Here is a 12,603-nt window from a genome sequence, read left to right as displayed (position 1 = left end):
TCTGACTTCTCCTACTTTCTGACCCAGCTATGTTCCCTCTCCCCCTCAATCCTCCTCCTTGGTGATTTCAATATCCACATGGACTCCACTGACTCCACAATAACCACTGACTTCACTGATTTACTCACCTGCTTTAACCTCACTCAACATGTCGACTTTCCTACCCATATCCGTGGTCACATTTTGGACCTTGTCTGCTCCACTGGATTAAATTTGCACCATCTCTATGGCTCCGACCTCACCCTCTCTGACCACTTAGCCATCACTCTGACCATCAACATCCCCGCCCCAACACCAAGGCATTATCGCACAATCAACTTCCGTAAGCTAAACGCTCTTTCACCTACCTCATTCTCATCCACCCTCTCTGAAAAAATGTCCACTTCTCCCTTCATTGACCTCCACACCCCTTCCGACCTCACTGACTACTACAACCACACTCTCTCCTCCTGCCTTGACCAGCTTGCGCCTGTAAAAACCAAAACAGTTTCTTTCACCCATTCTGCTCCCTGGTTTACCCCTGAACTCCACCTGATGAAAACTCGTGCTCGCCAACTTGAAAGACTCCGCAATAAAACGGGTCTCACAGTTCACTCCCAAGCCTACAAGGACCACATACAACACTACAAAGATGCCCTCTCCCGCGCCCGCTCTGCCTACTACTCTCAAATTATCCACTCTGGCTCCGGAAACCCAAAAGCACTCTTCTCGACAATAAACAAACTCCTCCGCCCCCTGAACACCACCACCCAGTCATTCACAGTAGACAACTGCATCTCCTTCCTCTCTTTCTTCCAACGCAAAATTGACAACATCTACAACAGCTTGACCACCGCCGCACCCGCTCCCCCTCCAACCACCTGCCCCCCCTTGTCCTGCCATCCCCTGTCTCGGTTCTCCCCAATCTCTCCTACTGACCTCTCTGAACTCCTCATAGGAATGAAAACTGCCACCTGCACTCTTGACCCCATCCCCTCCAGCTTTGTCAAAGCCTCCCTCCCTGCTCTCTCTCCACTTATCATTGCAACAATAAACTCCTCCCTGTCTACAGGCATCGTCCCACCTTCCCTCAAAATTGCTGCTGTTACCCCCATTCTAAAAAAACCTGGTCTAAACCCTGACACCCTAAACAACTTCAGACCCATCTCCAACCTACCCTTTCTGTCAAAAGTTTTGGAACGCGCTGTAGCCACTCAACTCAAACATCATCTCTCTGCCAATAACTTGTATGAAACATTCCAATCCGGATTCCGCTCCAACCACAGTACTGAAACTGCTCTCCTCAAAATCACCAACGACCTTCTCCTCTCCTCTGACGCTGGCAACCTCAACATTCTCGTCCTCCTCGACCTCAGCGCTGCCTTTGACACCATCGATCACACTATCCTCCTCACCCGACTTGAATCCACCTTTAACGTCACCGGCACTGCCCTCTCTTGGATTAAATCGTACCTCTCTGACAGATGCCAGTTCATCTCCATCAATAACTGCAAATCCCCCACTGCTCCCCTCCCCCAAGGTGTCCCCCAAGGTTCAGTTCTTGGCCCCCTCCTCTTCATCCTTTACCTGTCCCCGCTCGGTCACTTAATCCGCCGTCATGGTCTCCAATTCCACTGCTTCGCCGATGACATCCAGCTTTTCATCTCCACCAAGTCCGTCTCCACCGACACCCACTCTATCCTGACAAACTGCATCACTGAAATAAAATCCTGGCTTCAAATCAACTTCCTCAAGCTTAACTGTGATAAATCTGAAATAATCATCATTGGCCCAAAAACGCTCACAAAATCCACCCATAACTTTGCCCTCAACATCGACGGTATCCCAGTATCCACCTCCCCTCACATCCGGAATCTTGGCGTCATCTTTGACCAAACCCTTTCCTTCGACAAATACACTAAACAGATCACAAAGTCAGCCTTCTTTCACCTGAAAAACATTGCCCGTCTCCGCTCATCCCTCTCCTCCACGGCTGCAGAAACCCTCATCCACGCCTTCATCACCTCCCGTCTGGACTACTGCAATAGCCTCCTCTATGGTTCACCCTCAAAAATCACCAATAAACTCCAATACATTCAGAACTCCGCTGCCCGTCTACTCACTCATTCCCGGACCCGTGACCACATCACCCCCGTCCTTTACAAGCTTCACTGGCTCCCCATCCCCCAGAGAATCCAGTACAAAATCCTCCTCTTGACATACAAAGCCCTCCATAACCTGGCCCCATCCTACCTGGCTGACCTCCTCTCCAGACACACTCCCACCCGCAACCTCCGCTCTGCTGGTACCAACCTCCTGACCCCCTCCATCCGGACCAAATTCAGATCCTGGGGGGACAGGGCCTTCTCCATCGCTGCTCCCACCCTCTGGAACTCACTACCTCACACCATCAGAGACTCCTCCTCACTCACCACATTCAAAACATCACTAAAGACCCACCTGTTCAACGCTGCATTCAACATTCAACCCACAGCATTTAACCCCTGACTATCTCTTCTCCTTCTCCCTCCTTTTGCTTTAAATATTTCCCTATTGATTCTTGTCTTGTCTTTTTGATTCTTGTCTTATATATATGCCGTATATCGCTGCTGTTTGTTTTCTTGATTCTTGTCTTTTTGCAATTGTTGTTTTCATGTATTGTTATGCATTATGTTTTCCACTCTGTCAAAGCGCCTTTGGGCTTCTGGAAAAGCGCTATACAAAATAAATGAATTATTATTATTATTATTATATAGAGGTTTAAAGGGCAATTCTAGTGGGGTTTAAAGGGTAATTCTAATGGGTTCTAAAGGGTAATTCTAATGGGTTTCATTCGTTTCTCGGCTTTGCCTATTTCTTATTAAAAATGACAAACTGAACCACTTCCTTCGGGCACACGTGCATTTTTTTTTTTTTTACTCTGTCTGCCTGTCTGACAGTAAAACAAAATTGAAAATCATTCCAAACAAGAAACTTACTGTTTTAAGGACGTCATAAAGGACACAAACAACAGGCACGAAGAACTAATGTAATGTGTCAAATAAGGTGGTGTAAATGATGCTCCATCAACGGCGCTAAACTTCCAACAAAAGTTTTTTTTTACAACCGTTAAAATCCTTATTTTAATTTAATTGAATTATATACTTGAACAATGTAGAACACAAATCGCCTTTTGGCACTTTCAAAAACCTTTTGTTTAGCAGTACTTCGACAAAATGTTACAGCATTTTACATCATCTCGGCCAATCAAATTTGCCACTCGCAAACCCCACCCATGTCTTTTGTGTCTCAAGACTGCATGGAGTAAAGTGTTCTGTGGACTTTCTAGTTTAATGGAAATGTGGAGGTGTGCACAAAATATTGAAAACACTATGGTGAAAACATTCCTAAAAGAGGAGATGAAGTTTTCTGAGACAGATCGTTGTTGCATCTATCAACCTTCCATTCCCATCGTACCATCCCTTTCCCTTCCTGTCATCTGTAATGTGTCCATGGATTTATTTTGCGCCTTGGCTGTATGTCAATCTGTGAACTTGTTGTCCTTTAACTTCTCCTTGAGACTCCGACATGGAGCGACACACCTACCAGGACATCCAGCACACCCTGATGGGCCTTCAAAAAACGATCCAAAAAGGGCATAATGCCACCTCCAAAACATGGCCAAATTGTGGAGGGTGGAGGCACTGACTGCAGAAAAGGTTAGAACAAAGTCCCCCCCTCCCACACCCCCTCCAGAGAATGCCGAAGGAGACTCCTCCATTTCTCCAACAGCACCAACCATCAAATCCCGCGTTCCCATCGGGTTGGCTGGAGGGAAGTCCCTTGCCCAAGTCTTGCTTGAACCGGCCAGGGCAAGTCCCTCACGAACACACACCAATAATACATGGGAACCACCATCTGCAAACGGAGGGGAAACTAATGAAATGAAAAATGATGAAAAAGACAAATGAAAAAATCTGGACAGGGGAATACAAAATGGTGGAATAAAAAAAATAATTAAAGGTTGAACTCTGATTGGGGGGCGGGGGAAAAAAGCAAGAAAGTCACCCCAGACAGGAAACACAACGCAACTCAAGTCATAGTTTCTAAGTTGGGAGAAAAACGTGGGTCTGTGAGAACCCAGAACATGGAAACGTGAGGTGTGAAGGGGTGAGAATTGGTAATTGTCAAGGCCACACCCACAAACCGGCACAATATAACTTTGAATTTAATTTAGCGATATCATCATTATTAATTGTCATTAAAAAAAAAACAAGTAGCCTATGGTCAACAGGAGGTCCAATTTGGTCTGTCAGTTTGGTGGCAATTGGCCCAGTAGTTTGGGCATGATTGATGTTTCACACAGACAGATACATACATATGTTGTGGGTTTTATGAGCACCTGGTCGAACTCGGACAGTGTCCAAGACATTTATAAATAGATAAAAAGAATACATGCATGGCAGATGCTGAAGTGGCGTGTAGGACAGTAACGCCAGCATGGATGGCATCACAGTCATTACAATCATGCACAGCCCGCGCCAACATCTCAGTTCGCTTCAACCCGTATTCGGTTTAATATACTTCAGAGATAAAAGGACTCAAAACAACATCCCGAGTTGACAAGGCCGAATAATCCTCAAGGGAGAGAATGCTTTGCCAGGGCCAAATGCATGGGATATTGTGATAACAGTTTTTCTCCGAGCCAGACAATTAGACGCCAGGCTGGAAATGGGCTACAGTGTCTTCAGCCTGGAACAGCTGCTCCCCTCTCTGGAAGAGAATTCAATGAAATCTTCTTAACATGCACACATACATACGTACATTGACAATGTCCCAGAGTTCTGTCCATTCGTGGATTTGCACTTCTTTGTCATCAAATTAGTCAACTTCTCTACCTTTAACTTGATGATTATATGTTTATACCACCTGGGGCTTTTAAGGGTGGCTTCTGATAGTCAATTTACAAAGTCTATTTATTACTTAATTTTCTTTAGTATTGAAGGGCGGAACAATGGATGAGTGGGGACGTGGAAATGGTCAACATGGGAAGTGGGATAGAGGGAAACGGAGGAGGACAAAGCAAACAGATTCACCATAGCAACAGTGGAGAAGATGCAGATGAAAGGGTGGGAGGAGGAGGAGGGGAACAGCTCTGGTCTCAGTGGATGTTGTCGAGCTTGGAAATCTAAATGGGAGAGACCATGAGGTAACGTTGGGTACCAGACCTGAAATGTTTGAGAGAAGAGCTTGTGATATCAGAATCAGGAAGACAGTTCCACAGCTAAGAGAGATTTAAAAGAATGGAGGTGTTCAGTTTGGACTTGTGCAAGTTAACAAGGAAAGGGTTTATGAAAAAATAGCTTTAAATTTTTATTTTTTTTACTATTTTCCACTCTTCTTCAATCACCATCGGAGCATCTGTCTCTGCATTGCAAAGCTGCTTTAATGGTATCACTATTTGTCTCCTGTTTCCTTCCATTAGTCTTTGGGGGCTGGAGAGAGGTTGCTTTAGTTGTTAGAAATGGTGGGGAATGATGCGGGGGTGGAATAACTTGTATTATTTATTTATTTTCCTCTATCAAAGTTTCTCCTGCATTTCAGAGGAGAATGTGCTGGGAGTGAAAGGCCAGGGGGTCTACGTACTAATGAGCGGCCTGGACCTTGAGAGGCTCGTATTGTCTGCCGGTGCTCTGGGGTAAGTGCATATTGATGCAAGACTACACTTGTGGATCGTACATACATACATACATACATACATACATATTAACACAGGTTTTGTTGGCAGCCCAAAAGGCATGACCAACAACATCTCGACACAATGTAATGTCAATGAGAAAGATAAATGAAATTTTTGTTCCAAATAAGAAATATTGGCATTCCCCTGCTTTAGGATTTCTTTAGACAGTAGGATTTCTTGCAATCCAGCATCCAGTGAACTGAAGTGAACACCTTCAAAGAGATTGCAATGGATTTTGGAGAGACTGGCTCCATCTTTAGGTTAAATACTTCGAGTATTTGTATGCAGATATTCAATGGAAAATGTCTTCAGCCCTTCTCTCACAACCGAAAGTCCTTTCACTCTATCCCAACCCCTCAAAATGTGCACGATTCTTTGACGCTTAACCAGCGGGTACTCTTCCTCCCAAATCGGCCATTCCCAACCATCCTAATGTCTTGTCCAAAGACGACCATGAGAAGGCGGAAAAAAAAAAATTAGCATCCACTACTCATCACCATCTTTATCCCATGCCGTGTATCCAGTATTCCCGATTGGCTAATTCCAAGAAGCCTGCTGTACAGGAGAGGTATTAAATTTGCACTCTGACCACATGCAGGTAATGGTGATTGTACTTCACTTCTGTCTATTCCGTTGATACCAAAATAATCCAAATGAGATCATCTAATTCTAATCAACCTATGTCAGCCTCATTTTTTCAAATGAACAACCTCATCAGGCGAATAACCTTGTGAATGCATCAGTGTTATAAGTGTCAAAAGAAAACTAGACTGGAAGGGCCAAAGTGGATTGACAATTTTACTCGAGTTTCATCGTATCCCATTTTTACCCTGATCATAAGAAGTGAAAAACGAGGTTAAGCAATTGGGCAACTTGTCTGTCTGTCCGTGACTATGACTTCCTACACTCGCACATTCAATGCATAGCTATCGATACAATCCCCCCCCCCACCCCCCCCCACCCCCCAGTGTAGGTTACCATACCCTAATGCAGTGTCTTGGGCTAAGTCTTGTTACTCATCTACAGAAACAAACAATTCCCAACCATCCTCTGCCCCACCCTCCAAAGGATCATCCATCTAACCTCCCTATCTAGTTTCATGGTCAGCCACTGGAAGCGATTCAGTCTGTTGAACTTCTCGGCCTTACCATCATTCATGACCTCTCCCGGGCTGATCACGTCACCAAGCTGGTCTGAGAAGCCAGCTGTAGACTGTCATCATTCATTCATTGAAAAAATAAACTGCTCACGGCCTATGAAAGTCTTTGTCTGAAGCTCATTCGAGTACTGCTCTCTCAACTAGGCAGGTGACCCAGCATCACATCTGTCTCTCTTGAAATCTGTGGAATACAAGTCATGTGAACTTTCTCACAGCAAACTTTTCTACTTCCATAAACCCTAATGTAGCCCAGCTCTCTTACTTACAGGCTGCTGCTTCCTCATCTCCCTTTGCCTGTTTGTTCATTTTCCTGTTCGTTTCTTTGTGCCCAACTATTACTTCACTTCCCACTGTCCATTTGTTGCCTTTTTATGCTGTCACAGTATGTTGGGGGGAAAAAAATAAAAGGTATCCAATGCCACCTTTGGCATTGACTTTTTTATGAAGCTCACCCTTCCAAAATGTATGCCAAAGGCCACTCTCGGTGGGGGCTACGCAAGGAAGGCTTACGAGAGAGACCAGAGCTAACCCTAACCTTAACGTGAATAGCACACGTGGCAACTCGGCGGTGACAAAAAGGGGTTGGTAGAAATCGAAAGTGGCTTTTTAAATTTATTTATTAGATGTGATCAGAAATTAAGTCTTGCTGCACATGCATGGAATATGGCACACTGTATCCCTGCGCATCGTAAGAGCGTGACCAAGGGTTGGCGTCAGGAAGGGCATCCGGTCATAAAAACATTGCCTCAAACAGGGAACCATGATTGTCATGGGGCCCGCAAGGCCAACCCCCGCTATAGCGGGGAAAAATGGCTTTAAAACGATCATTCATTCATTTTCATTCATTGCACATGCATGGAATGCTGGAGGGTGCTGCTGTGGCCTTCAGTGAGGGAACGTTCACATCACACAACCAACTGACTAGAGTGATGCCCTGCATATCGGCTACAGGTTGCTTCAGGTTTATCAGCCTGTGAGTGGAATGGAAGCAAAACGTTGCGTTTTTGAAATTGATCAATTTATCATACTTACACGTCTGAGGCTCCATTAGCACTGTGTCCTCAGCACCAGGACCTTTCGTCCTGGGAGTTGGTCCAAACATTCTTTTATTGCACTGCGTTAAATAATTTTTACAACTTTACCATTCCCCAAGGACAAAAACGAAAAGCAGATGACTCGAACACCTTTTCTTACATTTTAAAGGGTTTATTTTGAATTGGAAAGTATAGGGAAGAGTGCAGACAAGACAATAATAAACGGTATGAACCAAGTCAATGAAAAGACAAAGGTAGATGTGAACACACAAACTTGTATACAAGGATGAAAAATAACCTCAAAACCTAACCCACTCGGCACCACAGAACACATTTTTACAAGTTAAGAATGCAGGCGGGACTTCCCTTTGTCTACGATGCGCACCGTGGAAGTAGGACTCGATGCAGCCCACTTTGGAGAACAGGTGTGAGACGAGAGCCAGTGACAATGTCGGTTCAAAAATGAAGTAAAACTGCCACGAGCAGCGCCAGTGATGAATAGCACCTGAAATGCAGAAACCCAAAAAGAGCACGATGAAATGAATCGGCCACGAGGAAGACTGGCGACAATCAGCTCCTCCACCAGGCCATGTGCCTCACTTCATCCTTTTCAAATGAGGCCTCCTGGCAGGGTGACCAGGTCCAAGGGAAAAAAAAATACGGGACACTCAGGCATGGGTAAAGTGTGGGAATTAACGGGTCCTTTGCTCCTTCGATCAAATAGATAAGCAGCACCATATTTACATGTTAAGGCAAAACGTTTTCCGTAATTCGATCTTTACTCTTTGAAATAAAGATGTTCTGCTCAACTTATAACGTGAAAACAACGTGTTTCCAAATGGAAACCTTAGACTAAAAGTTGGGAAAATGCTGGAAGTTCGTCTTAAAAAGTCTGATGAGAAAATGAGAATCGCAACATATTTATGTGAAAAAGTAAATAATTGCCAAGCTTTCTTTAGAATGTTCATTATCCAGGTTACCTTTTCTGCTTCTGAAGAGTTTTACTGTGAATAAGGTTTTTATCCCTTGGCTTGTTGCGGCGACAATCAGTTTAAACTTGTGCGTGCTTCCTGCTTGATATCGGATAAGCCGCCGTGGGAAATGGAGAAACTCCTCAAGCATACCATACACTGTAGCGAAAGCTCCATGACGATTTTCAGTATCCTTCATCAAACGGTCTTAACTGGTGGAAAGCAGCCATTCGCCACAAACGACACACGTCCTTTTTGTGGTCGCCTTCCTCTTTTTCAGTGAACTTTGGCCCTTCAAAGTTTCATCACTCCCAATCCTGTGTGACGAGTTCCATGACGCCATGACAGTTTCGTTTCCGGCTGATGCTTGGCCTTATTGATGGCATATTGTTGCCATGATGGAAGCGTACGCGCCAGAGCTGCATGCTGCCTTTCCTTTCCCTTTTCAAATATTGTTCGGAGGACGAAAAATACGGGACAAATGGCGCATCCCGGGAAAGTTTGAAATGGGACGCGGGACATTTGAGTAAAAACAAAAACAGGACGATCCCGTAAAATACGGGACACCTGGTAAGCCTGTCTCCTGGTCTGCCCTCAGTCTTCTCTGCAGGCCCTTCTTCCTCCTCCAAGCGAGGTGGCTCCTTCCTCTCTTCAAAAACACGGTGATCCCAGCTTTGGTAAATTCCAGCAAAAACCATGATCAATGTCTCCTCCAAAACTCTGTGATCTGCTTCTCACCCTCTTCTTCCTCCTGGTCTCCAGTTCTGTTCTTCCTCCTGGACAGAGTTCTCCTCTGTGCCACCCACCCATGGGACGACCCAATAAAAATAAATGTATATTGATGCTTACGGCTACACAGCACATTGTGCCGCCATGGCTGGCACACACTGGTCAGAGATCATAATTGCATTTCACACATGTGACATGTGTTTATCTGTCATTGAAAGTCCTCGCATAGCCCCACAAGGTGTTTACAGATACAAAATGAATCTGTTACCCTGTCTAAAATTACATACGTTGCACCCCCCAATCTACGTAACATTACTATCCATTTAATATGGGTTTTGGCAATAGTATAAAAGGTCTGCCAGTTTTCAGAAATAAGCTGAACCCATGAAATTCGGGTCACTTGCCACCTATACTTGTGGCTAAATGTTTTTTTTAGATGAGTTCTTATACACAAGTTACCTGTTATAACAGCTGTAAAAAAAAATGCTTGATAGGTGCTCCCCAATAAGGTATAGCTGGAAGGTTATAATCATTTACAATGCGAAAAATGTGCAATCTTGCCCATCTTTCCTATTTTGTATACATACAGACTTGGCATTTAATATGGAATATTATTTTTTTCTTGACTTGGGTTTACTTTCTTAACTCAGCATATCAATCTCGTGAGTTTCTTTTACACTTTGGTGATTTATTTGTTAAAAGAACCATGTCACTGATTGTCTGTCGCAGCAAGTGTGAAACAACAGGATTATATCACAGGTGGCGTGGCAAAATGTACGGACAGGTGCATTTGATGATTGGCTTCACAGTCGGGTATACAAGGGTTGTTGCGTTCTGTATTAGTGGAAAACAACTGCTGCACATCTCCAAAAGTTATTGCCGCTTCCTCTGGAGATGGTCCGTCAACTCGACAATGCTGTTTGTCATGGAGTGGTGGCTTTACGAAATTACGGCATGAAACAGCGTGCTATTGCTCGGCAGTATGGCATCACTCAAGGTCAGGTGTCAAAAATCCTGAAACGAAATGCTCAGAGGGGTGTCCCTACTCCAATACCGAGGCCAGGATGTCCCCGCAGAACCACAAGGAGGGATGATCGCCAGCTGCACCGGTTAGTCCGCAATGGCCGTACCAAGTCAGCTAATCGGCTTAGGGCTGAGTGGCAGCAACTGACAAATGTGCCTGTATCCAGAAGGCTAGTCAACCAACGACTGGTTCAAGCAGGCTATCGTGCCAGGCGTCCCCTGAGAAAGCCACGCCTGATCAGACAACACCGCCAGCGCCGATTGCAGTGGGCCAGGGAGCACCGTCAATGGCAGCCAGGACACTGGAATCACGTGATCTTCAGTGACGAGTCTAGATTTCTGGTCTATCGTCAAGATGGTCGCGTCCGAGTGTGCAGACAAGTGCGTGAAGCCTACAACAAAGATTGTATAGTGCCAAGAGTCCAAGCTGGAGGTGGTGGGGTGACTGTTTGGGCTGCTTTTCATGCAAGGGGCAAAACTGACCTGGTTGTTCTGAATGGAAACCTGAACCAGTTCAAGCACAGGGCCATTCTGGAAGAAACATTGCTTCCCTTTGCTCGTGCAGCCTTTCGAGGAAACTTTGTCTTCCAAGATGACAATGCATGGCCTCATCGTGTTCGCATGATCCAACACTTTCTTGCTGACCGTGGTGTAGAGCATATGGAGTGGCCTGCCATGTCCCCGGATATGAATCCGATAGAGAACTTGTGGGCAGAATTAACGCGTCAAATCGACCACTTGGACCAGCAGCCGACCTCTGTGTGTGAATTGCAGCAGGCTATTGTCACTGCATGGCAAGCGATTCCTGTCCAAACCTTGGCAAATCTCGTGAACAGCATGCCTCAACGTGTACGTGCTCTCCTGAATGCTCGTGGGGGTTACACGAAGTATTGAACTGTAATTTTACTGTCCGTAATCCCAGTCGTAATTTAACTTTTGTTTTTGCTAAAAAAAAATTTGGCTAATGTGCAAAATAGAGATACTTCTGGAAAACGTACAGAAGTTGAACACAGTACTGTCCATGAATTGAGTTCGATACCAGTTTACATCACTTTCAAGGATCAATTTACTTGTTTCGAAATGTCAAATGTGGTTTTTGTTTCTCTTAAAGGTCACATTAACAAAATCTAGAATAATTTCAACATGATTCCAATGAACTTTTGGTTCCAAGACATCTTGAAAAGTAAGTTCACCCCCACAAAAAAAATAATTCCATATTAAATGCCAAGTCTGTCGTTGAGGCTTGTGGAAGAACTAAACACAGAATGGATCTGCACACAGCATAACAGAAGGAACAGCAGAACGAGAAGGGGGAAATGCTAACAGCGGGGATGAGGGAGAAAAGTGCCGGAGATGGATAAAACAACAGATGTGGGTAACTATGAGGGGTAGGGGAGAACGCAAGGGGTAGACAAGATGGATACAAAAGCAAAATTTTGGGAGGTGTGGGGATGGGGATTTGAGATGGTGGTGAACAGGTGTCTTAAAGACCTGGAGGGGGAAGAATGGGATTGAAGAGACTGAGGGAGTTTGTTCCAGAGGCGGGAGAAAAGAGGAATGAAAGAGTGGAGGTGAATAGAGAGTCGTTTCTTGTAATTATAGAGAGTGAATAGAGATACTTGGGGCAGAGGGTGCAAGACCAGAAAAGAGGTTGAAGAAGTCAGAGTGACCACCGTCCTGTCGACAGTGGTGAAGTGATAGGCCCATAGACTCGGCTTCATTGCGAGAGATTCCAATGATCTTGAAGGCCTTGGTTTCCACAACATCAAGCTGAGCAAGGTCAGATAAGGGAGCTCAGGTGTGCTCAGGAAGGATTTTTCACGATGGAGGATGCCCAATCTGCGTCTGGCTTTGGAGGCCAACTTTCAAATGTGGCTTGTCCAAGAGAGATCATGCAGTGTGAGACCCAAGGGTTTGAGTGAGTGAACCTCTTCGAGAGGGTTGTTGAGAAAGTTGATAGGAGGGTTTGTGGTATGGTCCTTTAGGAGA

At 45.0% G+C, this 12,603-nt stretch overlaps 1 protein-coding gene across 1 annotated transcript in view; it reads left to right on the top strand.

The window, feature by feature from the left end:
* Positions 1 to 12,603, top strand: part of LOC137420634 (isovaleryl-CoA dehydrogenase, mitochondrial-like) — a 57,804-nt gene that overhangs the window by 43,532 nt on the left and 1,669 nt on the right. Inside the window, exon 8 of the mRNA XM_068105866.2 lies at positions 5,563 to 5,656. Within this exon, the coding sequence (XP_067961967.1) occupies positions 5,563 to 5,656 (94 nt within the window). The remainder of the gene's footprint in view (positions 1 to 5,562; positions 5,657 to 12,603) is intronic.

This window comes from Myxine glutinosa, chromosome 2 (genome assembly GCF_964187855.1).
Source record: "Myxine glutinosa chromosome 2, kmMyxGlut1.1, whole genome shotgun sequence".
In the NCBI taxonomy this organism is placed as follows: Eukaryota; Metazoa; Chordata; class Myxini; order Myxiniformes; family Myxinidae; genus Myxine; species Myxine glutinosa.
Note: the sequence above shows the minus strand (reverse complement) of the source record. Positions and strands in the feature narration are given on the sequence as shown.